This window comes from Syngnathus floridae, chromosome 13, assembly GCF_059516105.1.
Source record: "Syngnathus floridae isolate MCC-2025c chromosome 13, RoL_Sflo_1.0, whole genome shotgun sequence".
Classification (NCBI taxonomy): Eukaryota; Metazoa; Chordata; class Actinopteri; order Syngnathiformes; family Syngnathidae; genus Syngnathus; species Syngnathus floridae.
Window position 1 is genome coordinate 12,517,231 of NC_142425.1, and position 23,900 is coordinate 12,541,130.

Below are 23,900 nucleotides of genomic sequence, written 5' to 3' on the forward strand. Positions count from 1 at the left end.
CGTGATGTAATAACGCGATAGCCCTCCTTGGCTTTCCCCCTGCGGACAAGTTATAAAGAGCAATATCTGCTTCCCCAGATTGAGTTGAGTTTAGCTCGATTAATGCACTCAAATGTTTGTTGTATAAAGGCTGTGTTTATCAAACAATGTGTCTCCATGGCAGATGGCTCATCATCTCTGGGCGCTTACTCACTTGCCATGTTAAAGGCACAGCTAGTCTGAGTGTGTCCTAATGGGATTGGAGATTACTTTAATCTCTTTTCTGGAGAAAAAAAATAAAATAATAATAAAAATATCGGTGCTTGTAACATTCACGGGAAAGCCGAGCAAGTGAAAGCTACGATCGCTATCTCGGATTTTCGCATCCCAGCCATCTTTCTGGAGACAGCTTTGTCCGTCTCACGTCTCCATATTTAGGAGAAGACAAGAAAAAAGGTTCTGGATTTATTCAAGATTGACGATTGGACTTGCCAGCATGCCTCAATCCCTCCAGAGAAAAAAAGGTAACGTGTCTTCTTCTGGTTCCACAGGAAAAATGCTTCGTTGCTTGGTGACCAACCAATCAATTCCACCAACAAACTTCATCTGTATGTTAGTTGGTTGGGAATTCGCTCAAGCTAATTGTTTTATTGATTTTTGGGAAGTTTTGATTTTTTTTCTCTGCTGGGGCTAAATGGGGGCTTGAGTAAATACATATGGAAAAGTATGTATATGCAAATTTAAAATAATATTTAAATTGAAAATAATAATAAGAGTAACATATCAGCCAGTAAAATATGATATGAAAGGGTCATAAATTAAAATTAAGGATCATGCAAAGCCTCTGCACAACTGACACCTGATAATCAAATGAGAGTGAATAAATACAAGTAGCGACTTGCCTAAAAAAATATTACAAACCATAAAACTCTCTAGTTTCATTCCTAAAACATAAATTTAATTTTATTATAAACATGAACACTGCACTTAAATACAGCAAGCAATTAAATCCAAATATTTTCAACTTTAAAGTTAAATACAACTGAACTGTACTAAAAAATAGTCATGTATATTAAAAAAATAATAATCAACTGTTACATTACGCAGAGTTTGAATATTAAAACGTCGAATTTAGAAACCGTCTAAAAAAGTGTACTACCACTAGGGGGCGCAGTCATGTACCACACTGAGAATCGCGACATTAGATGATTCAGTATGTCAAGTGGACATATGCACGCATCATATCGGTGGAGAGCGGTTTAGGGATTGAGTTGATCCTGGTCAATCCCTCCGGTGTGCCCATGTGGGATTGAAATCTAGTAATGTACTATGCAATAATTCCTTCTGCGGGAACAATACGGTGTTATGATAATGAAGGCACACGAAAAAAACGATACCATCACAAATTTACTTGATAGGCCAACTTGAGCCAAGATATGAAAAAGGTTGGTGAAAGTGGGCGGGGTTCGAAAAAATAAACGCTGCTTGATTATCTTTTGAAAGATTTATCCTCCAGGTGGCATTCCAACCGAGCGAGGAGGCTCACTGTGTGGAAAATTCCAAATTTGCAGGTCACATTCCTGCCTGTATTTAAAAGTCTTGATTCCACACGCTTTGGCTTTTCCTAAGAATTGAAATCAGAGCCAAGTCGTGCCAAAACAAAAACACACCCTAACTTCTCAAACATTGGCTGTTCGAAAATAGTTCTTAAAAAAACAATAGAAAGCAATAATATTGATTCACATGAATGAGTGTTGCACATATGATTTGCAGTCATACCTGCACGTATGCTACTTTTGAAAAAAAAAAAAAAAATGCAGGTTGCCTGCGGGCACACAGAAAAGCTTTCATGTGGCATCGGGGAATTTCTGTGTAAACTGAAAGAAATCAGTTTTGCTGGTAATTAATCCTCATTGTCGTCAGAGACAGCTATATATATCTATATATATCTATATATATATATAGATATATATAGATATATATATGTATGTGCAACAAAACATGATCGTGGACATGCGTGTTGGCCTGTCAGGGCTTTTTAAAAAAATAAAAAGTTAACAATAAGAAAAGAGTTTGAAAAGAACAAGAAAGAGGAGGAGTAGCTATGTCGCTAACAGCCCCAACATCTCCGTGTGTGTTTGGGTGTTACAGCCGTGTTGCATCATGCCGCTCAGAAAAAAAAAAAAAAAAAACTCTTTGCTGACAATGAACACTCAAGTCGGCACAATTTTGCTGCGAAAACCTCAGACAAAAGTGAAGCACTTTGCAAGTGAGGCAACCTCCGGGCCTCGGGCTTTTGTCACCCGCCACCCTTGTAAAAAAAAAAAAAAAAAAAAAAAAAGTGAGGCCGGACTTTTTACGCATTTATTCCTCCGCGACGTGGAATGGGCGGACTGAGTCGTGCCCAAACAAAGATGGAAGCCGTGTCACATATTTGACTTCTATCTCGCGCACTGATTTTTTTTAGCCAATCAGAGAGGTCAAAGGCCACCAAGGCCCGTCGCCATTTTGTCCCACCTGCTGGGATGGTTTGTTTCATTGCTTTAGTCCGTTTCTAGCAAACAATGTCCCTTGAAAGTGTTTTTCCTCATCTTGGCAAGAAAGCGCAACTGAAGCGTCGTCGTCATCCTTGAGCAAATGAAAATCTGGCAAATGCCGCCACACTTGCGGTGCATTATGCATTAGCATGCCGGGAGAGCAGCGCCTCCAAAATCCCCCGAGTGGATGGAAATAAAGTTGACGCTGCTCTTTGTTTGCACTCTTAATTATTTGATTTCTTTTTTTTTTTTTTTTTTTTTGGCTGGCACTCTTGTGGTTTGTTTACACATGCAGTGATTTTTTTTTTTTTGTGGGAGGCAGGATAACAGCGGATGCAGATAGGCGGATGCTCCGGCGTTCCTCAAAGGGGGAAAAGCAACGTCAGATACATTACGACGGCGAGTGTCACAGTACAAATGGGTTAAAACAGAAAAGGAAACTGCAGGCGGCGTTGATTTGGGTCACGTCACGTCGGGACGCTTGATGAGCGGCGGAGGGCCGCTCAGGTCCGTTTAACGGCGCCTATCGATCGAGAGCTTTCGTCTGGTCAGACGTTAATTGTTTGCAAGGCCGAAAATGTGCAAAACAAGGGGGATGGGGCAAGAAATGTGTAAAGATCAAATTTAAAAAAAACATTTTAGAATATATTTTACTTTAAAAGTGTACAAATGTTTTAAATTAATTTAAATTAAAAATACAAATATTTGTGGAATATATTTTACTTTAAAAATGTTTTTTAATCAAATCGCATGGTATACATTAAAAAATAGTAATAATTTGAGAAAAAGTCATCTGTATAAATCACCGAGGTCTCAATCCTCCAGATTTTTCTTGCTGACATAAAACTTTAAATCACTCTACGACAACTGAAGTTAGCCCACTCGAGTTCTCGGTGTCTCAAACGTCATATCCTAATGTACAATTTCTCGATGTGCACCAAGCGATGTATTTCTGAATCAAAGTAACATCAAGTTATGGCGTTTTTGTGGCTTGCAAGTGCACAAATTGTCGCTTCTGTGCATGAGCGCCGACAAATACGGGAAATCCCTGTTTTGGAATCACCACAAACAAACTTTCCACAGTGAGTCAGCGGCCACTTTCTACACGCGAATCGTTACTGTCACTCAACATTTTGGCGCTGATCCTGATGGTGTGCTTATGAACACAAACAAGTTCAACTGATGTTATTTTTACTGAATCAATTCATTGTGTGATAAACAGCACACGCCCTCCATTAGATGTTCTTATCACACCTTATCATTTTGTCCCATGCAAGCCAATTCAACGTGCTGTTACGGCAATTAAAAGAAAATGAAGATTTTTTTAAATATATATTCTACATTTAAATATGCTTAACACAATAAAAAGCATTTAAATACAGAAAATGACAAATAAAATTCAAATTCAAAATATACATACAACTTTATTATAAACTATAAGACTGTATGAACTAAAAGAAATGAAAAGGCAGATAAAGAAGTTTGAATAAAATGTAAAAAATAATGAATTTGAATCAAGTACAATAAAAAAGTAAATACAAAAATCTAAAGAAAATACTTAAAATGAAAAATATAACCTAAATATTTATAATGAACCTCAAATAATATCAACAATGATATTTTAAGGTATTAGTCTCATCAATATAGGACAGAAATACAATAAAAGCAAATGAGGATACCATTAAAATTTAAACAAAACATTTAATTTGCATATTCATAATAAATTCATGAAAAATAATACTGTAAATGTATACAGAACTAAAGTAAGTCCTAATAATGCACAAATACTTTTTTAATAGTAAAAGCATTTACTCCCTTACCGCGACTGTCACGTTTACTCTCAATTATTTTTTCCCAGTTTTCTGAACGCGCATCAACTTTAAAGTTGCGTCTCCGCTGTCACTATTTTGCAACCGATGACGCGTTCACGGACATTCAACAAGTACGCCACTTGCCGCTTCTCCAGCCGACGACAATAACATGCATCGAGTTTAACTCCAAACACTACTGCAACTAACCAACCATCTTATAACAAATGCAAGTTATATAAAGAAGCATCAAATGTGCTGTCCACGGACACCAACACCGCCCCCCACCCCCCGGTGATGCCGACGTTCGGGCTCCTTAAGTGGACTCTCTCCCTTCTAAGTGACGACTCCAAGCCACTTCTCAGAAGCTCCGCGGAGGGGCGGGGCTCAGAGACCTGTGACGTCACACACTTTGGACTCCACCAACCTTGCACGGGGGGAGTCCAGGATAGCATGCTTGTCCCATGTTGGTTATTTTACCATAAAATAGTCGATTAAAGTGACTTGCATGTCAATTTGATATTTAAGGTAGACGTGAAAATTGATTTAGGGTGGCAATATAGAAGAGAAGAGGAAAGGAATAGGGAGTCGAAGTCGGAGGGGATTCAGCGGCCTCTCCCCCCTGGCCGGAGACGTTGGTACGATCCCGGGCTCAAATTCCGAGAATTGAGCTGGTCTGATTCTTAGAACTGGGCTTCTTAGAAGTGGTGATGCAAGAAGTTTCTAGGAAAGCGCTACCAGGTGATTTTTGACAAATTTCATTTTTTACATTATCCCTCCCCTCTCTTCTCTTCCCTCTCATCTTCCCTCGTAATTATTTCACGGGGATTTATGCTGCCAATGTCACCGTATTGAGTGTGAATTTATCTGTGCGCGCACTTGTGCAGCAGCGGCGGCTGCGGCTCTCCGGCTGTCAGACATCCGACAAGCCTGAACCTTCCTTCCCCCTTTCACCACCTCACCGCACCTTCCCATTCCCCTTGCTTCAGTCTCTTCCCGAGGCTTTCATCCGCCAAAGCTTCCCAACCCCCTCCACCACCACCCTCGGTTCTCCGCGGCTTCTCGAGCCGAGATAATGCGCGCGTCAGGCGGCTGCAGCTAGGGCCGGAGCCGCCCCCTCCGGTGCTCCCGGTTGTCACACAACTTAACTTGGGATGTTTTAGTTTTTTTTTTTTTTTTTTTTTGTCAAACTAAATGATGTATTTGCTATGAATTATTGTAGAGATGCGAGCAGTCAACGTGACATTGTTGCGTAGATGTGCATAATAGTGTTGTATTGTGCGTGCGTTTCCGAGGTGGAGTTGTCAACTTGTCTCTTTGCGTTTGCGCAAAGTGGGGTTGCGTGTGCACGTTGCATGCTTTTTTTTTTTTTTTTTTGCGTTGTTGTAACGCTTGAGGGATTAAATTTGCAGCTAAGTATGTATGCATGCTGGGGCAAAATAAATAAGAAAGTACAGTAAACGAATGAAGTACAGTCAAGTCGAATTAAAAAATATGGAAAAAGTGCATGAGGAAAAAAAATGTAGTTTTGAGTTTAACCCGCGACAAAACATCACTTGAGCATGCATCTTACTTGAACTGTCAAACTGTTAAATCTCAGTTTTTCACTTGTATAAGTGGACTCTTGTGCTTGGTTTAAAAATGTAAAAATGTTTAAAAGTTGCATTTGATCAGTTAAATGCAAAGTATGTTATTTTCATGCATGTGCATGTTTTATCTGTATTTTTGCCACCCCCTGAAAAAAATCCGTCTTTTTAATAAGTTTATTTATTGCCTACTGTCGCTTTGTCACGCACTTTTTGCCGTGCGCAGCTCAGTCGTTTTCACGCCGTGCACTTTTCCCCCCTCCCCTTATTATAATTCATTTAAATAATTTGTTGTCCTCTTCTTGTCAACCCGCGTTTCCCTCAAAGCTGCGGTTGAGGAGAAAAAAAAAAAAAAAACCAGGGTGTCAAAATTTAAATGCCCCAAACCGGCGTAGTCGGCTAAATTGCGCCCTCTAACGGCACTCAGAGGAAATGCAAATGGCTCCTTCAAAATGCAGTTTAACTAAGTCTGACATGCAACTAAAGTGTAAATGTGTATTTTCTGCGTGTACCCCCCCCCCCCTCCAGAAGTCGGCAGGATGTCTTGCTTGGCCGACAGCTGCATCCAGTTCACGCGTCACGCCAGCGACGTCCTGCTCAACCTGAACCGCCTCCGCAGTCGGGACATCCTCACCGACGTGACCATCCTGGTGAGCAGGCAACAGTTCAGGGCGCACAAAACCGTCCTCATGGCTTGCAGGTATGTAGCAACGGTACTCTTGTCTGGTGCTGTCAAAAAGGAAGACTGATCTCCTCGTCTTTGCCTCCACACAGTGGGCTCTTCTACACCATCTTCACTGACTCGCACAAGTGCAACCTCAATGCCATCAGCCTGGACCCCAAGGTGGACCCGGAGGGCTTTGCCATCCTGCTCGAGTTCATGTACACCTCCAGGCTAGCGCTCAGGGAGAGTCTGATCATGGCCATCATGAACACGGCCGTCTACCTGCAGATGGATCACGTGGTGGACACCTGCCACCGCTTCATCAAGTCCAGGTCGGAGAAGAAGTCTTTGTGTGTCTTTTCGTGTGGACCTGGCATGTTTCCCGTTGTTTTTCTCTGTGCTCCAAGATCTCACAGTCCAGTACTTATTATTTCCAGGCATTGACTTGGTGCCATCTTGTGATCTTTTAAAAAGAGTTCAACCGCTGCCAATTCTAAAATGAATCAAAGTGAACCAAAAACCGCACCTTCACATTTGGTCTCTTGTCTTGCAGCGATCCGACCGTCAAGCTCCCCAGAGACGAATTCCTGGTGAGCCCTCTGGTTCTGCCCCAGGACGTTCACGCATACCGCCCTCACGATATGGTGGACGCCTTGCACGGCCGCGTGGCGCCTTTCAGGGATGCTCGGCCAGCGTACAGCTCCGGCATGCTCAACGGCGTCACCACCCCTGGCAACTACCACCTCTACGGGCAGTTCCCCATGACGGGATTCCCTTTCCCTCTCTGCAAGCTGACCGATGCGAAGAACGCCTTCAGCGACCTGTCCCGGAGCGGGATCCACCACAAGCACCCGCACGACCCCGCCGCCATCAGCAGGGCCGAGTACGCCCGGGCGGTGGGCTCCTCCGGCATCCTCCACGCCGCAAACTTCGCCCCCAGGGAGTTCGGGCGGGAGGACGAGGTGAAAAAGGAAAGCCACGAGGGGCTCGGGCTACCGCTGGGCCTGGGCGGGAGGAAGCGGGTCTACCCTGTCTTGACCCTTGAACCCCAAAAAGACAAAGAGCACGTCCCGCCGAGCGAGGAGGACATGATCCATCACCACTACCCTCTTGGGATCTCCTCCGCTGGGCGTAAGAGTCTGATGAGCAGCCCGCAGAGCCCCCTCAAGTCAGACTGCCAACCCAACTCCCCGACAGAGTCCAGCAGTAGCAAGAACGCCGGACTGTCGCAGGCCGGGGCGCAGCAGGCGGGGGCGGGAACGCAGGACCCAAAAGCTCGCAACTGGAAGAAGTACAAATTCATCGTGCTCAACCAGAGCGCCAGGGAGGACGAGGCTGGCCTGCGGAACCCCGGGCTGTGCTCGCCTCAGCGTGTCGGCCTGCAGCCGTATCTCCACCCCGGGGACAATTTGGAGGTGCAAAGCGCAAGGAAGAGCATCGAGGATCATCCCATGCCGCAGACCAGTCGACTCAACAACATCATCAGCAGGTGAGGAAAAGCTCCGGAGGTGATGACGTTTTACTTGCTGGTGTCGATTCTCAGTCACCAGGATTGTGGTAATCCGCAAAAGTAGAAATGTGGATTTTCAACTTTTCAAAAACAAAGAGTCAGGTTTCTTCAGTTCTACTTTTGTGGCTGTTGGACTTCTCCTTCTAATTTGAACAATCCACAGTCAAACTATGACGGTCTAAAAATTGCACTACAACTGGTTGTTGTTAAATTTGACTTTTAAAAGTTTCCGACTTCTCTTTGTGACCTGCTATTCCTGCCACGCTTTCTTCTTTGTTTTGTACGGTCTAAAAGTTAGCAAGTTGTTTTTGTTGTCTTATTTAAATCGTGGCAAAGGCGCACTTTTTGGTTGAGGGAAATCCCCTGGTTCCCTCAATCATCACGTCACGTCAATTCGAAAGCTCTTTTTGATCGTCTTACCACTGATGGTGTCATTTCAGGAAAGTGGGGTAAATTGCAATTTTCGCTTTAACGGCTCAGTTTGACAAGATGCTACGTGAGCTAAATGATGCTAACATGATCAATGAAAGGTTGATAAATGCTCTTTTAGCTTGTGTTTGCCTCTTTTCGACTGATATTCATGTTTCTTCTCAAGTGCGCTGGATGGCTCAGTGAGAAGCGCAGAGGCCCAACACCCGACGCGCTACGTCAACCGCCTCAACTGCTCATCGTGCGGCGCCCAGTCGCCCCAGCACTCCGAGGTCTGCCCCTCCCGGTCAAGGCTGGGCGAGGACATGGCCGAAATGCACTCGGAATACTCCGACTCCAGTTGTGGTAGGTTTGGTCAATTATTCCCTTTTATTGACGAATTAATTTGATTATTTTTTGATCCATTCTTTATCGGCACTTCCTCCCGACCAGAAAACGGCACCTACTTCTGCAACGAGTGCGACTCCAAGTTTGCCGAGGAGGAAGCTCTGAAGCAGCACGTGCTCCAAGTCCACAGCGACAAGCCCTACAAGTGCGACCGATGCCAGGCCGCCTTCCGTTACAAAGGCAACCTCGCCAGCCACAAGACCGTCCATACGGGTGTGCACACTTTCACTTTCCCGTCCCTGGCTGTGTATAACACTAAGGAGTTAATCAAAAGTCGATTGGCCTTTCTAATGTGTTTTTCAGATGTGTTGTTGTTGGACTCACCACGTGTTGTGTTTGCAGGCGAGAAGCCATATCGCTGCAACATCTGCGGTGCTCAGTTCAACCGACCAGCCAACCTCAAGACTCACACTCGCATCCACTCAGGAGAGAAGCCATACAAATGTGAAACGTGCGGCGCTCGCTTTGTACAGGTCCGATTATTTTTTAAATAAATAAATCCAAATTTGGTGGGCCTCAAAACACCAATTTTTTGACCAAAAAAGCCTAAATTGCAAATTATTTTGACTAACTTGCTGTGATTTCTCTCCCGGCAGGTTGCCCACCTCCGAGCCCACGTGTTAATCCACACAGGCGAGAAGCCGTACCCCTGCGAGATCTGCGGAACTCGCTTCCGCCACCTGCAGACCCTTAAGAGCCACCTGCGCATACATACCGGCGAGAAGCCCTACCACGTATGTCCTCATTTTTTTTTTTTATTACTTTCAAAAGCCTTAACCGTTTTGTTTTTTTTGTCCCCCCTGTAGTGTGAGAAATGCAACTTGCACTTCCGCCACAAGAGTCAGCTTCGTCTTCACCTGCGGCAGAAGCACGGCGCCATCACCAACACCAAAATCCAGTACCGTATTTCGACCGACACCATGCCCACAGACCTCACCAAGGCCTGTTAAAATGGCGGACAGCTTGATTTGAAACCCGAGCAGCTCCCTTTGACGTGTACAATCATCCAAAAACGCTCGTGCCACACTTGGGACTAATTGAAGTGGACTTTTTTTTTTTTACAACAAAAGGTGGAGTTGTTGCATTCTGATTTTATTTGGCGGTAGCAAAGGTTGAGATTTCCACGTGGGCTAAAAAACAGTCAGTTTTATTGAAGTTCTCAAAATCGATGTCATTGAAAAAGTAGCCTACTCCGATTACAGACTAACTAGTGCAATGGGTTTTTGTTTGTCTGTGCAATTTAAAATTTTGCACAATAGTAGAAGTTCTCGAGGGCTCTACATAGGCCAAAAATGTTATTGATTTATTCTATTATTTATTTATACAACAAATTTTACTTTCCAATGATTTTTGTGCAGTGAATGCAGGTAGCAGATTTATTCGGGGTTGTTTTTTTTTTTTGGGATCGTGTTCAATTTTTGGTAGCATCACTCGAGACGTCCACCTTAAGCGATCCCCCACCACCTTTTGATGTGTACAATCATTTAAGACGCTAGTGCTACACTGTGTTCGGACAAATCAAAATGGCAATGTTCCGCTAATGACATAAAAAAAAAAAACGGGTTTCCACTACATGTGAACGTCGAGTCACTTTATGGTTTCTATACGTACAGATCTATATAATAAGTATGTGTATGTATGTTTCTAAGCTTCGAAAGTACGAGTATAAAGCTTTATTTTGTCGAAGAATGGAATGTATTAAAAAAAGGTGATTTTTAAGGAGAAGATAAAAAAAATAATAATACAGTATTTTATATCAGAGAGCTTACTTTTCTGGAAACATTGACTGACGGGTGGTAATATATATTTTAGAAATGACGGCAGTCGTCTTCATTTTTAAGCACCATTGTGAAACGAGTTAAAAAATAACAATAGAAAAAATGGAAAAAAAAATTTGTCCAACAACTGCTTATGCATGAGCCACTCGAGGGGTACGGTTATAAATATTGTGACATATTGTGTATTTATACATATTTGTGGGATTGTTCTCTGCAGGCGGAGCCAATCATCTTTGATGTTTAATTAAATTTTGATGTATTTGTATAGGTGTTTTTCTTCTTTTTGGGGGATTGATATTGAATTTTGTTTTTCATAAGTGAAGACTTGGATTTAATTTGATTTTTTTGGTCATTGTTATCCCTCCCGACGTACAGTTGTGTAGTTGTCACTTTGTACATATATACACTGTGGATTCAATGTGCCTTTTCTCCACGGCAACGCAATTAAGGTACAACCGCCCCAACTCCTCCCTGTGTGTGTTTGTGTTTTTCATTGCTTGTCCACTAACTTTAAAAACATGCAAAATGCATCACTGTAAATCTTTTTGGATTGGAATTTTTTTAACGGAATTTAAAAACTATTGTACAATGTCCTTTGATGTATGAATGTAAAATAAAGGTATTTGATTTCTATGTATAAACAGGAGTGGACAAACTTTTTTTATGAGAAAAATATTTTTTTACCTAAAAATTAAATTAAGAAAAAAACTCTCTTCTATAAATAAAATGACTTTCCATCCCAAAATATGACATTAATTAAGAAGGTTTACAAAGCGCCCTTGTGCAGGATTAAAAATTATTTTAAACAAATGGGAAGATTGGCGTGATTATTTTTAACTCTGGAAACGTGTATTTAATTGCATTTAATACGAAACAGTAGTAAGAGTGGCATTTTAGCCATTTTGTTCCTCAGAACACTATTTATTGCCTTTAATTGAGCTCCCCTTGGCAGTCGAAAAGGCGGGACACACGTGACTTCTGTTGCACTTTTCCGCCACTCGACTACGTAGCGGCTAAGCTAGTGGGGGCAACTTTCCCATCAAAAGCAGTGCACGGGCAGCAGGAAAAAAAAAACACATCTTGCTCAAAAGAGTTTCATGAAGTCTACTTTTTAGCTAAGGGTACATAACGGCATGAAATATTATGACAGAACATTCGAGAAAAAAAAAAGGAGAAAAAATGGCTTACCTGTATAAGACCATTTGTAGTGTCCTCGTTATGACTGTACGGCCTCGTGCGTAAGAGCATTCCGAACAATGTGCCGGCATCCTTATTTTGGTGTTCGCATCCTTATTTTGATCCTTATTATTATATTTTCGTGACTTTCACGTAGATGAATTGTGCTGACACCCGATTGGGTTGCACGTTTACCCGATGATTGAAGTTGTGACGTGTGTCCGTCAGTGTTAAGGGTGCACCGGTAATGGGGGCATTGACGAACGTTCCGGGTTGTATGTCCGTTGCATTTATTTGAATGTAAATTTAGCTACTTTTTACAATTTATTTTGCAAGATTCTGACAAAACCTTTTTACATCAAATATGATTTTAGGCTGATAAGATGAATTTTCGTCTGGAAAAAAATTAACCATGCAGATTTGCCATGAGATTTTGCTTTTTTATTTCCCAGAAATGAATATTTGAACATTTACACTTGGTATCATGAGGCCAAGCATAAAGTCACAGTAAAAACAACAAAAAAGACATCAAAACACAACTTTAAAAAAATACCTGTTTTCATACAAAACTTTGCCATTTGCTTTTTTCTTTTTTGAACAGTAAACAAACTAAGAAAGGTATGAAATCTGCTGTGCTCAGGTGACTTAACCAAACCCTTTCAGGAATTATTAAAACATGAATAGTCAGCATTTTTCAACCTTTTTAAGATGTATTCTCAATATCAAGTTGACTAACAAAGATGAGTCCATCGCTCTTTTTAAGAGAACACAAAACAACTCAAATCTTCTTTGTGACAACTGAACCATGATTAATAAAGACCCTAACCACCCCATGTCCCACCCACACCTGCGGTCACTGTTTCTGCTGCATGGCCTCTTTGCGTGTGGCGTCTTGAAGTAGCTGCGTGTCCACTTCGTCGGCGGGCAGCTGCACGTAGCGCACCACCGAACCGCGGATGAAGCAGTTTTTCACCGACAACTGAAAGTAACCATCACAAGATTTCGTGTCAGTCGGACTCATGCAATATTGTGGGACAGCCACATGTCAAAGTCTACTGGAAGGCCAATTGTCATACATTTTATTTTGATCGATTGATTGATTGATCATTATGATGTATAGCTGGGATGATGTCATATTACTTACCATGTGTGGATATTTTTCTGGATCGGTGACACTGATGTCTGTCAGCTTGATGTTGAGGTACTGCAACAGGAAAGAAACACAACTTTTTTTTTTTTTTAATTGCATGCAATTTGACACACAATTGTGTTCTCTGCAGGGACTTTTCTCACATTTCTCAAAAAATGCATCAATGGTATTCATACCTGGTCAACTGAATGAAGAGTTCCACATATGCTAAATACAAAACAAATGGATGAATAAGTAAAGCGGTGCGTACGCAATCAATTGGATCACACAACCTTATTGGTTAATACAACAACATGAAAACTTACCTTAAATCGTTTTTCAGCTCCACCACCACGTCTTTGCCCACGAGCGATTTGAAAAAGGAGTAGAAAAGCTGAATATAAAAATAGAGCACAAAACGACACAACAACGTTAGCCTGGTAACAAGCTAACACTGGAGAAGACGCAGTTAGCACACAAATAAACAAAACATGACCTTCGTCGCAACCATAAGATTCACTTAATATCGCCAAAATACTTCAAACTGCGACAAATTCATTCATTCGAGCCGCTTTTTCTCACCATTGCTGCGCCGTTTTGATTTTTGCGGCGTTTGGGCTGACGTCGATGATGTAGACAAACGTGACATGACGTCATTTCACCGCGACAGACTATACTGATAAAGGCAGTTTACCAAAGTTCCGCTGGGTGGCGCTATTTGACACGGAATGCGATGAAACAGTCAACTCGTGCACATTTGTGACTAAAAGATTCTGAAGTAAAATGGGCGCTATTTATAAAATGGGCTCCACAGGTTTCTTCATTTATTGAAACATTTATTTAATCGGTTTTATGGGTGATAAAACACACTAGTACTACAATGTAAGTCCAGATTTTATGTTTATTGGACAAATGATCATAGTGGCATCAAACATCCAATATGTGCAATATAGGACTGCAAACATTCATTGGCTGCTGTAGAATGGTGCAATATATTAGAAGGATAGCAATTAATAATATTATTCAGCTCAAAAGAAATGCAGCACGGGAAGAGATCACAATGAAGGAATAGTTGAGAAGTGCAACCAGGAGGACTCACATCACGGAATGGCCCATCTTGGCAACGTTGGGAGGCACTGAAAAGAAAGAAAGACAAGCAAACTGGAAGGAAACGAACCAATTGATTTGTAAAGTGTGGAAAGTATCTCCCTACCGTCTTTTTGGAGCTGCGTCTGGCCGGGCCTCGTTGGCAGTCTGTGCTTGCCTGGGAGTTCAGAGCTGTCCCTGTAGTCTCTGTGTTTGAGGGTCTGTGGATCTGGAGGTCCCGGGGTCCTTTTAGTGGGCAGCGGCGGTCGGCTGTTGACCACACAACCCTGCGAGCGTGATGGAACCACTGGCTTCTTGTGCTGGGCGACGGGGGCTGGAAGAGGAAGCTTCAACTCAGAGAAGGTGGAGGAACGATTGCGAGGAGTGGGCACCGGGGGGCGTTCGTGCTCTCCGTCCGGTGGCTTGGCTCCGAAAATGGGTTCTGGCAGAATGAGCACTTTCATCTGTGCAGAATCCTGGTCCTTGGACTGACTTTGTGATGTTTGCATGGAGCCATAAAGTGGATTGTCGAACATCTCTGCTGCCTGGATATCCCTGAGAGACAGAAGCCACATTTCCACCATGTTGTCGTGAACCGAGAAAGCAGCCACTTACACTGGCTTCAAAGGTTTTCCGGTGGGACTCTTCTTGGTGTCCATCCCGGCTTGGCCACCAATGGGGAGGTTCCTCGGTGGCATGCTGTAACTCCAGCCTTTGTCAATCACGTTGCCGCTCCTGTAGGACACCTCCATGTAGCTCGGGTTAGCTATGTCATGGCCGGCCACGGTCCGGTCGCCGGTTTTGCCTTTGGAGTCATCTCGCTCCACTTTGACAAAGTCTGAGAGATAAAACAAAATGGATGAAGCCGAGGTTTCTAAGGAAATGAAGCGATCGGACTCACCGTATAACTTCTCGGTGGGTTTGCCTTCAGAGGCGTGGAGTTGAATGCCGCCGGTCAAGACGCCGGATTTCTCGCCGTGGTGCGTGAGTGCCACTTGGAACTCGGTGTAGCAGAACTGGGCGGCTCGTAAGGCCACGCAACCCTCACCTTGGAATCAATGAAAAAAAGATCTTCTACTTTGTACTTGATTTCTTTTTCAGCCGTCTTTACCGTAGGACTCGTCCGAGTCCGTGGACTTGACGCAGATGAGGATGTGCTGGTCGAGAAGGTACTCGGCATCCGAGATGATTGGCGTAAGCTGGATATAGACAAGAGTCACTTGGTTCTGGGATGGATCCATGTTCATGACTCCTTACCTCAACTTGGTTCCCAAACCACACTTTGATGAATCCGTCGGAATGCTCCGTGTTCTCGCCTTCGTAGGTTCTGACCATTTCTGGAGGAATGTTCAGTTTTGGGGAGGTTCTGATTTTGAAGTCGATGGCATTTGGGTTTTTGTGGTGTGTTGGCTTACTCTCCAAACAGCTGGAGTGGTATTCGATGAAGAACTTGGTCTTGGACTTTGTCAGCAGGGTGGCTTTGCAGTTCATGATCTGGATGCCGCCTTGGGGTGCACTGTTTGGATCTGGAGAGAAAAGAAAAGGAAAATACACAACTCAGCTGTTATGGAAAGTGGAAAGTCATCCAGAGCGTGAACAAACCTCGCTTGGAGACAAACTGCGAGGCCACGCCCACTTCAAAAGAGGCGAACACCGGGGAGTGGTCGCTGGTCATAATGTCGTTTGTGCAGCCTTGCCAATCACAACAAACATGTTACTTATAAAATGTTCCTATTTTTTGAATAAATAAATACATAAATAATTTTTCCAAATAATATAAAATATATATAGATGCATAAAATAATATATATTATAAATGTTCCCAAATAATTTTATTATATTTTAAATATATATTATTTTGGAAAAATTCCCAAATAATATAATATAATCATATCTATTTAAAAATTTCCCAAATCATTTGATTATATTTTATATGTATGTTATATTATTTTGGAAAATATGGGGGGCTGGAAAAAAAATTCACACAACTCACCGTAGGCTTGACAGATCACATGGACAAGAGGGTACGACTTCCACAGGACACGATCGCACCATGACGGCAAATTATATTTAGTCTGTGAGATTTCAAAGTACACAATGACATGAAAGTATTTTTTGGAGAAAAACACAAAAACTGCATTTGAGAAAACCCGAACGTACCCCTGTGGTTTTGGCCTTTGTGTAGGCGTACTTGTCACGAGTGTAGCGCTCAAAACGATACGTGGGGGCAAATGTGATCTCCTCCTCAGCTACCATCCAAAAAAAAAAAAAAAAGTCATTCGAATTTTTAAAAGACTGACTTTGCTCAATCAAGACGCACCAAAATGCAGGAAGACTTTGTCATCATTGATCTCCATGTTGAGCTGGTCTCTGCTCAGGAGTTCCTGGTACTGCTGCAGTTTGATCTTTGATACGACATTCTCAGCTTCCTGACAAAATGGCGGCACAAAACACACAGATCAGAACACCCGCTAAAGACAGCTACAACATTTTTTTTTTGCAACTTACCACATTTGGAAAATCCACACGATAATTAAGATCACCCAGCCAGAAAAGGTGCGTGAACTGATGGGTGATATCAAACGGATTGAGCTTCTTGTCTCCCAGATTGAGGAATCGTAAAATGTTCAAGTAATTTTGGTTACGCCTGCAAAAACAGGAAAAGGTACCAGTTGACATTTGACGCTACGGGTGAATAAAAACGTGTCCACCTGAGCTTCTTCTCGCTTCCCGACGTCAGATGACTGTTGACGAACCCGAAGGACGTTCCGTTGAACATGAAGGACACGCCCACTGCTCCTTTGTTACCTGAGAGAAAATAAAATCCAGTGACTTCACCAGCACAGGAACATTTAACTCCGCCTACCCAAAGTGTTGGCAATCCCCGTCTTGACACTATCGGAGAAAACATGCGAGATCCTGTTTTCGTGTTCCGGCTTGGCCAGGACCAGAATCCGAATGTTCCACAGCGTTTGGATCACCACCTAGGAGATGGGAAGCTCGTTAGGACGGACGTGGCGTGATTGTCGTCTCCTGACACGCTGACCTGTTTGAAGCTGATATTGGTGATGTCCCTCAAGATGGATTTCACCGTGTCGGCCCACTCCCGTTCGCCCAGAGGGTCCTCCTGCGTCCCGATGACGTAAATATCGTGCGGGATGTGATCGGCCGTGTCATCTTGCGTCTTCCCTTGACCTTTACACTGAAACCAGGAAGTGATGTTGCGAGGTGGACCAGCGTTTCCTGAGGGGACGTCGGAAAAGCTGAACACCAGAATTTCTCGTCTATGATCCAGAGTGGAGATTCTTACCCATGTTCCAGGTGCCGACAAAAACCGTGATCATATCTGGTTCCGGCTTTTCGGAATGTTTATTCTTCATTTGTTGAAGAAGCTGACAGAAGCCTTCTCGTTTCTGACGTTGGAAGGAAAAGTGAGCTTCTGGGATTTCTTTCCGTTTTGAAAATGGTGTGTCTGACCTTGGTGTTGTCAAAGACATACTCCTTGCGTAAGATCTTCTCCTTCTCCGTCTCCACCACGATGACCAGCTTGGCGTGCATCTTCTGGGACTTCACCAGCTGTCTGACTGAGGAACAAAATTCAGGGCCAAGGAATCGGGTTGATTGTCAGTATGAGCCAGGAGCCACCAAAACAGATCCTTACTTTTGTTGTGTGTGAAGTATTTATCATCAGGTCCATCTTTTGCTTTTTTGAAGTGAAGCTTCCCACCTTCCACGTCAACTTTTATAAACAACTTAGTGGGGATCCCCAGAGATTCTTGCTTGACCTTACGGGTGAGAGTCGATGATCAAATGAATGACAAAGCAAATATTTGCCAGAAGGTTCCACGCGTACCTCAAAGATAACAGGAGGGATGAGAGACTTTCTGTGACCTCCTTCATAACCCACAGAGTTGAAGACCGCGTTTATAGCCTAAATGGAAAAGGAGCAGGAGTTTTAAAGCTCAAGGTTCACGACGGACCGAACATCTGTGGTTACCCGATCCTCGATGGAGTAGAGCAGTTTGGTCAGTCGCTCCAGCCTCAAGGAGACAAATTGGTTTGGATCTGCTGGGATCTGGAAAAAAATTGTTGAAGACCTAAGTGGGATACAAAAGGAGCCTGCCACTTACTTGTTTTGGAAGCTTCCCGATGCCTGATGAGAGCTGCTGGTCCAACGCTCTGTGGCAAACCTCCAGAGCTGGTAGGATGCGGGAAATTTCACTGCCACCCAAAAAAATAGGTCTTAATATTTGGGAATACATTTATTTTCAGGTTCCTCCGATTTGAAGATTAGCGTACCTGTTGAGGTTCTTGCAGATGGCCCCGGTGAGCTTCTTGAGTCCAGGAAGGCTGGTGTTCCCGTTCTGGACTTGCTCAGCATCGAGACAGATGGAAGTCCTGAAGTAGTCCGAAATGAGGGCTTGCTGTTCTTCTGGTATCCTGAAAATTGACGTCAAACCGTTTCATCACAAGCCGTTTAAATTTGGATTAAAAAGGATCATACGTGGCCATGTCCATGTGCTGGAGCCTCATCAAGAAGGTGTCTGACAGGCTTTTTTCGGCTTGGTCAGAAGACCTGGTGTCACCGTCCTTCAAGTCGTTGGCCATGAAGGTCCTGGGAGGAAGCTGTGGTGGAGGATTGTTGGACTCTGGCGAACAAAGCAGCTCTTTTCAGATCTTACGTTGGACTTCAATTTTTACTTGAATGTGTCCTAACCCGGTTCCTCGTCAAGCTCCTCCTCTCTTTGAACAGCATACTGCAGATGAGTGACGAGTCCCATATTAGGGTCGCGGTAGGCTTCCACCAGCTCTGGAAGCATGGAAAAGAACCTAATGGGAACTCCTTCTGATGCCTGGAGAGAAGATAGAAGACAACATTTTTTTGCACCTTCATCTTTTAAAGTGTTCTGTCAAGTCATTCACTCCCATTGACGGATACAGACGTCAAAGATCTCATTTAACCGGGCAGTTAATGACACTCTCCACCAAAAGTACATTTAGAAACCTTCACCCACCTGGACTGATAGTTTCTTGTCTTCATTGGGCAGGATTCTGTACGTGTAAACCTGGTTCTGGAATCTGTGGTTAACATCAGGACAACAATGTGACTTTATAAAGAGTCCAAAAAAGAATTTAATGTACTTACAAAACACACAGAGCAAATGCTCCTTGTATGGACTCGCTGTCCCGAATGAGGAAGCTTCCATCTTTGGCTGCTTTTGAGAGTAGATCTTCTGTCTTGGAACGAGTGATATTGCCATGACACCAAGCGTGCTGGTTGTGCATCCTGACAGCTCTGTCCTCTTTTGAATCTAAACGAGTTGACATTAAATGCCGAATGTTTTTCTTTTTTTGGAGAGATTCATCTTTCGCTGCTCTTTCATTCTCACTTCCTCATTTCGAGTAGACACACAAAACCGCCCCCCACATACACGCACACACATGCCGGATATGTCACATATTCATAAATGCAAATAGTTGCAGAAAATGAAGTTTTTGTTATTTGGAGATTTTTTTTTTTTTTTTGTAAATTGTAGGTTGTATTTTGATGGAATGTCTGTTATGTGTTATAATGAAAATCAGGAACTAAAAAAAAAAAAAGGAAGTGCCAATAGTTCAGCATATGTCTGAAATAATAAGTTTAATAAAAAATGTCTCATATGGGAGTCAGCAAATGCTTCAATTAATCAACTTGATTTTCTACATTGAAGTTACTGTTAGTATCTGATGATCAGCTCGAATGATTACAAATGCAAAGTTGGGTGTTAACAATATTCAGGAAGCACCGCTTGCCCTTTTCACGCAATGGACAGGAAGCATTGCAGAACAAGGAGGAGGAAAATACATGGCTGAAGAAAACCACAAGCCGAGTCACGTGACATAAAAAAGTTGATGTGCGAATGACAACCGCTGCCTCGTTTTTAAATAGCTACTTTACAGTAAACCCTGATGGCAAAAATAAGCTGTTTATAAATGTACTAATATGGCTCAGAGATTGACTTACACATTTTTGTCGTCATGTTTATTGTTGGTAAAAGCTCACAATTCTCCAAATTTATTATTTACAATGATTTGGAAGCAAAAAAAAAAGCAATAAGAGTATAAAAATGTCAGTGTTAGCTTTGCTGTAGCATTTTGGTTAACATACTTACAACAGTGTACCATTATTTTACAAATACAGTATTTTTTTCCCTCTTGTTTCCATATTTTAGATAAAAAAAAGTGAGGGCTGTACTGAAGAAAAAAGCTGAAGCAACAAAATGTAAGTCAAAATTTTACAACACTTTGTTGACTTTTACACCACTGGCGGAGCTAGGATTTTTTTTTTCCCTCGGGGGGGCCCACAGGGTGGCCAAGGTTATTTCAGAAACTTTTTGTTTAATTTTCAGAAGAAGCTGATGCAATATATTTCGTTACAGAGAACAGTGTGAAATATGGAAAATTATTTCTGGAAAAAAAATAATAATCGGAAAATACTCAATTATCTGGCCTGGCCCCGAGGAATCCAAGCTAATTTTGCAAAATCTGTGGCCTCGCCAGCCCTCTCTTCCTCCGCCTTTCTATCTCTTTCTGCGATAACTGGCAAACAACTTTTTGAACATGTTCTTTGGGGGAAAAATCTGGTTGGTTGCTGCATGGAAGTCACAGAAACAATATTTGGGACTCATTTGGCAGATTCGGTTCAAAATTCGGACTTGGCACTCACAGAGCTCTCGTGGGTCCCCTTCAACTCGGCGCTGGTCGCCCCGGATGCCCCCGCCGCCTTGCCTTTGCACAGCAGTCGTATCAAGGTGCCGCGGAACTTTTCCGCTCCGAACAAATAGATGAGCGGATCCATGGCGCCGTTGAGGCACGTCAGGAGCGAGGTGAGCCGGTTGGCCAGGCTCAGGCCTCGGCGTGTCCGGCATGACGCATCCGGGTAGCCGTAGCCCAGGATGAAGGTGGCGCGGCTGGCGTGGTAGGGGAGAAAGCACACCACGTAAATGAGCATGACCAAACCGATGGTGCGCAGCGCCCTCAGTTTTAGGCTGGGCTCCAAGCGAGACCCTCGGTGCAGGCTGCGGACGATGAGCAGGTAGCAGGACAACGTCACGAGGAAGGGCGGCGTGAAAGCCACAGCGAGCGAAACCAGCGCCTTGCGGGACGCTTTCTCCCGGTAGAGCTGCAAGCAAACGGTCGTGCCGTCCACCTCTAGTGTCTGGTGGGTCACCAGCAGGGGCGCCATAGCGATGGTGACCAACGCCCACAAACTGAAACTGATGATGTGGGCATAGCGGGTACGCCGCACCTTGAGCGAGCGGACGGCGTGGACCACCGCCAGGTAGCGGTCGCCCGCCACGCACGCCAGGAAGTACAAGCTAGCGTACATGTTGACGTAAAAAAGGAAGCCCGCCAAGCGGCAGGGCACCTCCCCAAAGGGCCAGTGACCCCCCGTCAGGTGGTAGGTGGCCCTCAGGGGGAGGATGACCACGTAAGACAGGTCAGCCACAGCCAGGTGGGTCAGGAAGATATTGGCCGGGGACGACATGCCACGTTGGTGGGAGAAGATCCACAACGCCAGGCTGTTGCCGTTGAGCGCTAGGAAGAAGATCAGGATGTAGAAGCTCCCGAAGAGGACGTTCTCCGTTGCCGACTCCGCCGTGCAGTTGGGTAACGTCTGATTGGACGGCAGCTCCGTGGTGGCGTACTCCATCTTTGGTGTCTGTCAAAGAATATTTTTCAAAAATCGCTCATGTACTGTAAATTGACGATCCGCAAAACCGGAGGCTTAGCTCACAAACCGTTTGCTTCGTATTTGTCACGAGGATCAGATTAGATGGAGCCACGGTTTTGGGCTCTGCAGAGGAAGTCTTGATCTTTGAGCAAGTGAAGTCATTATCAGATTTTTTTTTTAAACCACTAGCGACACTAGCATCTATTGTTGGGCAGTGCCGACCGGCCTGTGACAAACTCCCCCCCCCCCCCTGCTGTGCGGCGTTTCCTGTCTCTTCTGCTGATAACCGAGAGATGGTGAAGAGATGATCGCTTATGATTCGACACCACGGTGGACTAGCGGTCAACACATCTGCCTTGCAATTGGGATCCTAATCTGTGATCTGTACTTGACAAACTGTGTGCAAATATTTTTTGGGCTTGCGCAGTGAAGAAACGACTCACCAGAACTTTGAAAAGCAAACGCACCACCAAAGTGTTGAATGTGTCTAAATCGTCAATCGTACGTGGTAACCCTGAAATGACCTGGGTGGACATTCCCCCAGTTGCATCGATCTCAGATGAAGTTAAGTTTGACGAACACATTCCCACATTCCATTTGAGATGTTGTGTTATCTTTTTGGGACACACCTCGCGTTTAATCACCCTCGACTCCTGTCCCCTGGGAGCCCCCCCCCCCCCCCTCCCCTACCTCACTGTATTTATTTCCCTTTCATCCCCACAGTGGGATGGAAAGGACCAAAAGTGAATATTTTTTTTGGGGGGGAGTCACAAACTTGCAGATATTCAAAAGGAGTGTCAGGAGGAGGAAATACCAATTGCAGCCGCCCTGATTTTTGGTGCCTTGGGGATTTCGTGTGCATTTGTGTGTGAAGGCTTTCAATGAGGCTGCCACCAATGACAACATCACAAAGGGCTCGGTCCCAGAACTATTAGTCGTGAAGCATTTACACAATTTACATCAAATTGATGACAATTTAAAGTTGACTAGTGCGGAGAACATTTTAATTGGATTATTGTCTACTGCAAAAAGTTGATATCTTCAACAGTGTAAGAAAAAGTGGCTCACCTGATCTTCTCCGAGAAGGAAAAAGCGTTTGCCAAGGCGTCAGGGTGGGATAAACAGATCGTGCTTCTTCTTAACCTTCCCTCCCACAAGATGTTCTCATGGACGAGACGGCGGCTCTTTTTGTGGCTGTACAAATTGGACAACAGAGAGAGGGAGTCCCGACGGGAGGCTGGGGTTTGAACCCTGAACCCTCCCCTTTCTTCCTCCTCAGAGAGCCACTTGTTACGCTCCACAATAGCCTCGAGTCAGACTAAGTGGGGAAGAATGGCATGCCTCGCCCGGTTGGGGACCCGCTCGTCGGGCTGTTGCTCCATGGAAACCATCAAGACCCCCCCCCTCCCTGATGGAGAGTCAATTGACACGTTTATGAGTGAGATGATCGCTCCAAGTTGCTGTCTTAAGGTTCCGCAGAGGAGAGCAAAACAAGAATGCTGCTGGTGGGAAGGAGACGTGGACAAGGGGTCGAGGGGAGGGGGTTGGACACTCAAGAAACAGAGGCCCTTGTTGGTCCCCCTGCCTCCCGGGGGCACGCCGACTCACAACGGCCCCAAAAATAATCAGTCACATAGCCGCCGGCACAGATGTGGATAGCGGAGAAATATTTCTTTCATAGCACAGCTGTCCTTACACATCAGGCCTTTCTGCTCTTTGTCCTGGTCTTCATGCAAATGGATGCCGTCAATGAGGCCACTATCTACGCCTTGACATGGTTACCCTGTTAATCGAGCGCTAATTGGGACAAAGAATAGCCCCCCCCCCGCGTCGTGCCCTTCAACTAAAGGCTTTGTCGGGGTGAGACGCTCAGTCTGCCGTGCGTATACCCAAAGCCCTCCCTCATCACGCTAGAAGAAAAAAAAAAAAAGAAACAGCGTCTTGTGAAATGGATAGATGTTTCTTAGGGGTTCTTCACGGTCTTTGTTGTTGTTTGCTCATCGAAAGCAGGTCAGCTGTCCTGTTCTGATGGCAGACATAGTTGATCTCCTATTGTGGGATATTTTGGTCAGATTTGTTTTTGTCGTATTTAACTTTTTTGCAGAGTCGTAAGTTGA

At 44.0% G+C, this 23,900-nt stretch overlaps 5 protein-coding genes across 9 annotated transcripts in view; 1 reads left to right on the plus strand and 4 right to left on the minus strand.

Annotated features, from left to right (window-relative positions):
* The window catches only part of lpp (LIM domain containing preferred translocation partner in lipoma), a 69,232-nt gene extending 57,203 nt beyond the window's left edge, over positions 1 to 12,029 (minus strand). The window contains exon 1 of one of the 2 annotated variants that reach the window (XM_088394081.1): positions 11,867 to 12,029. The gene's annotated coding sequence lies outside the window, so the exon portion shown is untranslated. The remainder of the gene's footprint in view (positions 1 to 11,866) is intronic. The other variant, XM_088394077.1, reaches the window with a different exon arrangement.
* bcl6aa (BCL6 transcription repressor aa) lies at positions 309 to 11,319 on the plus strand. 3 transcript variants are annotated; one of them, XM_088394806.1, is made up of 9 exons: positions 309 to 503; positions 6,439 to 6,610; positions 6,685 to 6,906; positions 7,128 to 8,063; positions 8,680 to 8,858; positions 8,946 to 9,113; positions 9,243 to 9,373; positions 9,497 to 9,634; positions 9,707 to 11,319. In XM_088394806.1, the coding sequence occupies exons 1-9, from the start codon at positions 476 to 478 to the stop codon at positions 9,848 to 9,850; spliced, it is 2,118 nt and encodes a 705-aa protein (XP_088250932.1). In that variant the 5' UTR covers positions 309 to 475; the 3' UTR covers positions 9,851 to 11,319. The 3 variants fall into 3 exon arrangements, with proteins under 3 accessions (XP_088250932.1, XP_088250930.1, XP_088250931.1); XM_088394804.1 differs by lacking the exon at positions 309 to 503 and adding an exon at positions 5,021 to 5,065; XM_088394805.1 differs by lacking the exon at positions 309 to 503 and adding an exon at positions 5,028 to 5,065 and having other exon boundaries at positions 6,442 to 6,610.
* A 244-nt stretch (positions 12,030 to 12,273) lies between the features above and the next one.
* Positions 12,274 to 13,702, minus strand: lsm2 (LSM2 homolog, U6 small nuclear RNA and mRNA degradation associated). The gene is made up of 5 exons (XM_088394105.1): positions 13,566 to 13,702; positions 13,310 to 13,377; positions 13,181 to 13,211; positions 12,999 to 13,058; positions 12,274 to 12,833 (listed from the first exon to the last, which is right to left on the minus strand). Exons 1-5 carry the CDS (start codon positions 13,638 to 13,640, stop codon positions 12,708 to 12,710), a joined length of 360 nt encoding a protein of 119 aa, XP_088250231.1. The 5' UTR covers positions 13,641 to 13,702; the 3' UTR covers positions 12,274 to 12,707.
* Positions 13,703 to 13,866: 164 nt separating this feature from the next.
* Positions 13,867 to 19,477, minus strand: inpp5d (inositol polyphosphate-5-phosphatase D). Its single transcript, XM_088394475.1, has 26 exons — positions 19,216 to 19,477; positions 19,085 to 19,148; positions 18,787 to 18,922; positions 18,574 to 18,718; positions 18,369 to 18,509; positions 18,200 to 18,290; positions 18,067 to 18,144; positions 17,923 to 18,000; positions 17,731 to 17,854; positions 17,547 to 17,653; positions 17,380 to 17,482; positions 17,116 to 17,312; positions 16,936 to 17,053; positions 16,781 to 16,877; positions 16,578 to 16,716; positions 16,390 to 16,498; positions 16,230 to 16,318; positions 16,063 to 16,144; positions 15,672 to 15,761; positions 15,485 to 15,595; positions 15,327 to 15,406; positions 15,181 to 15,268; positions 14,971 to 15,117; positions 14,685 to 14,907; positions 14,197 to 14,624; positions 13,867 to 14,119 (listed from the first exon to the last, which is right to left on the minus strand). Exons 1-26 carry the CDS (start codon positions 19,395 to 19,397, stop codon positions 14,079 to 14,081), a joined length of 3,288 nt encoding a protein of 1,095 aa, XP_088250601.1. The 5' UTR covers positions 19,398 to 19,477; the 3' UTR covers positions 13,867 to 14,078.
* A 298-nt stretch (positions 19,478 to 19,775) lies between these two features.
* gpr17 (G protein-coupled receptor 17) lies at positions 19,776 to 23,598 on the minus strand. 2 transcript variants are annotated; one of them, XM_088394476.1, is made up of 2 exons: positions 22,852 to 23,598; positions 19,776 to 21,771 (listed from the first exon to the last, which is right to left on the minus strand). In XM_088394476.1, exon 2 carries the CDS (start codon positions 21,760 to 21,762, stop codon positions 20,752 to 20,754), a length of 1,011 nt encoding a protein of 336 aa, XP_088250602.1. In that variant the 5' UTR covers positions 21,763 to 21,771; positions 22,852 to 23,598; the 3' UTR covers positions 19,776 to 20,751. The 2 variants fall into 2 exon arrangements, with proteins under 2 accessions (XP_088250602.1, XP_088250603.1); XM_088394477.1 differs by lacking the exon at positions 22,852 to 23,598 and adding an exon at positions 21,851 to 21,940.
* Positions 23,599 to 23,900: the final 302 nt, after the last annotated feature.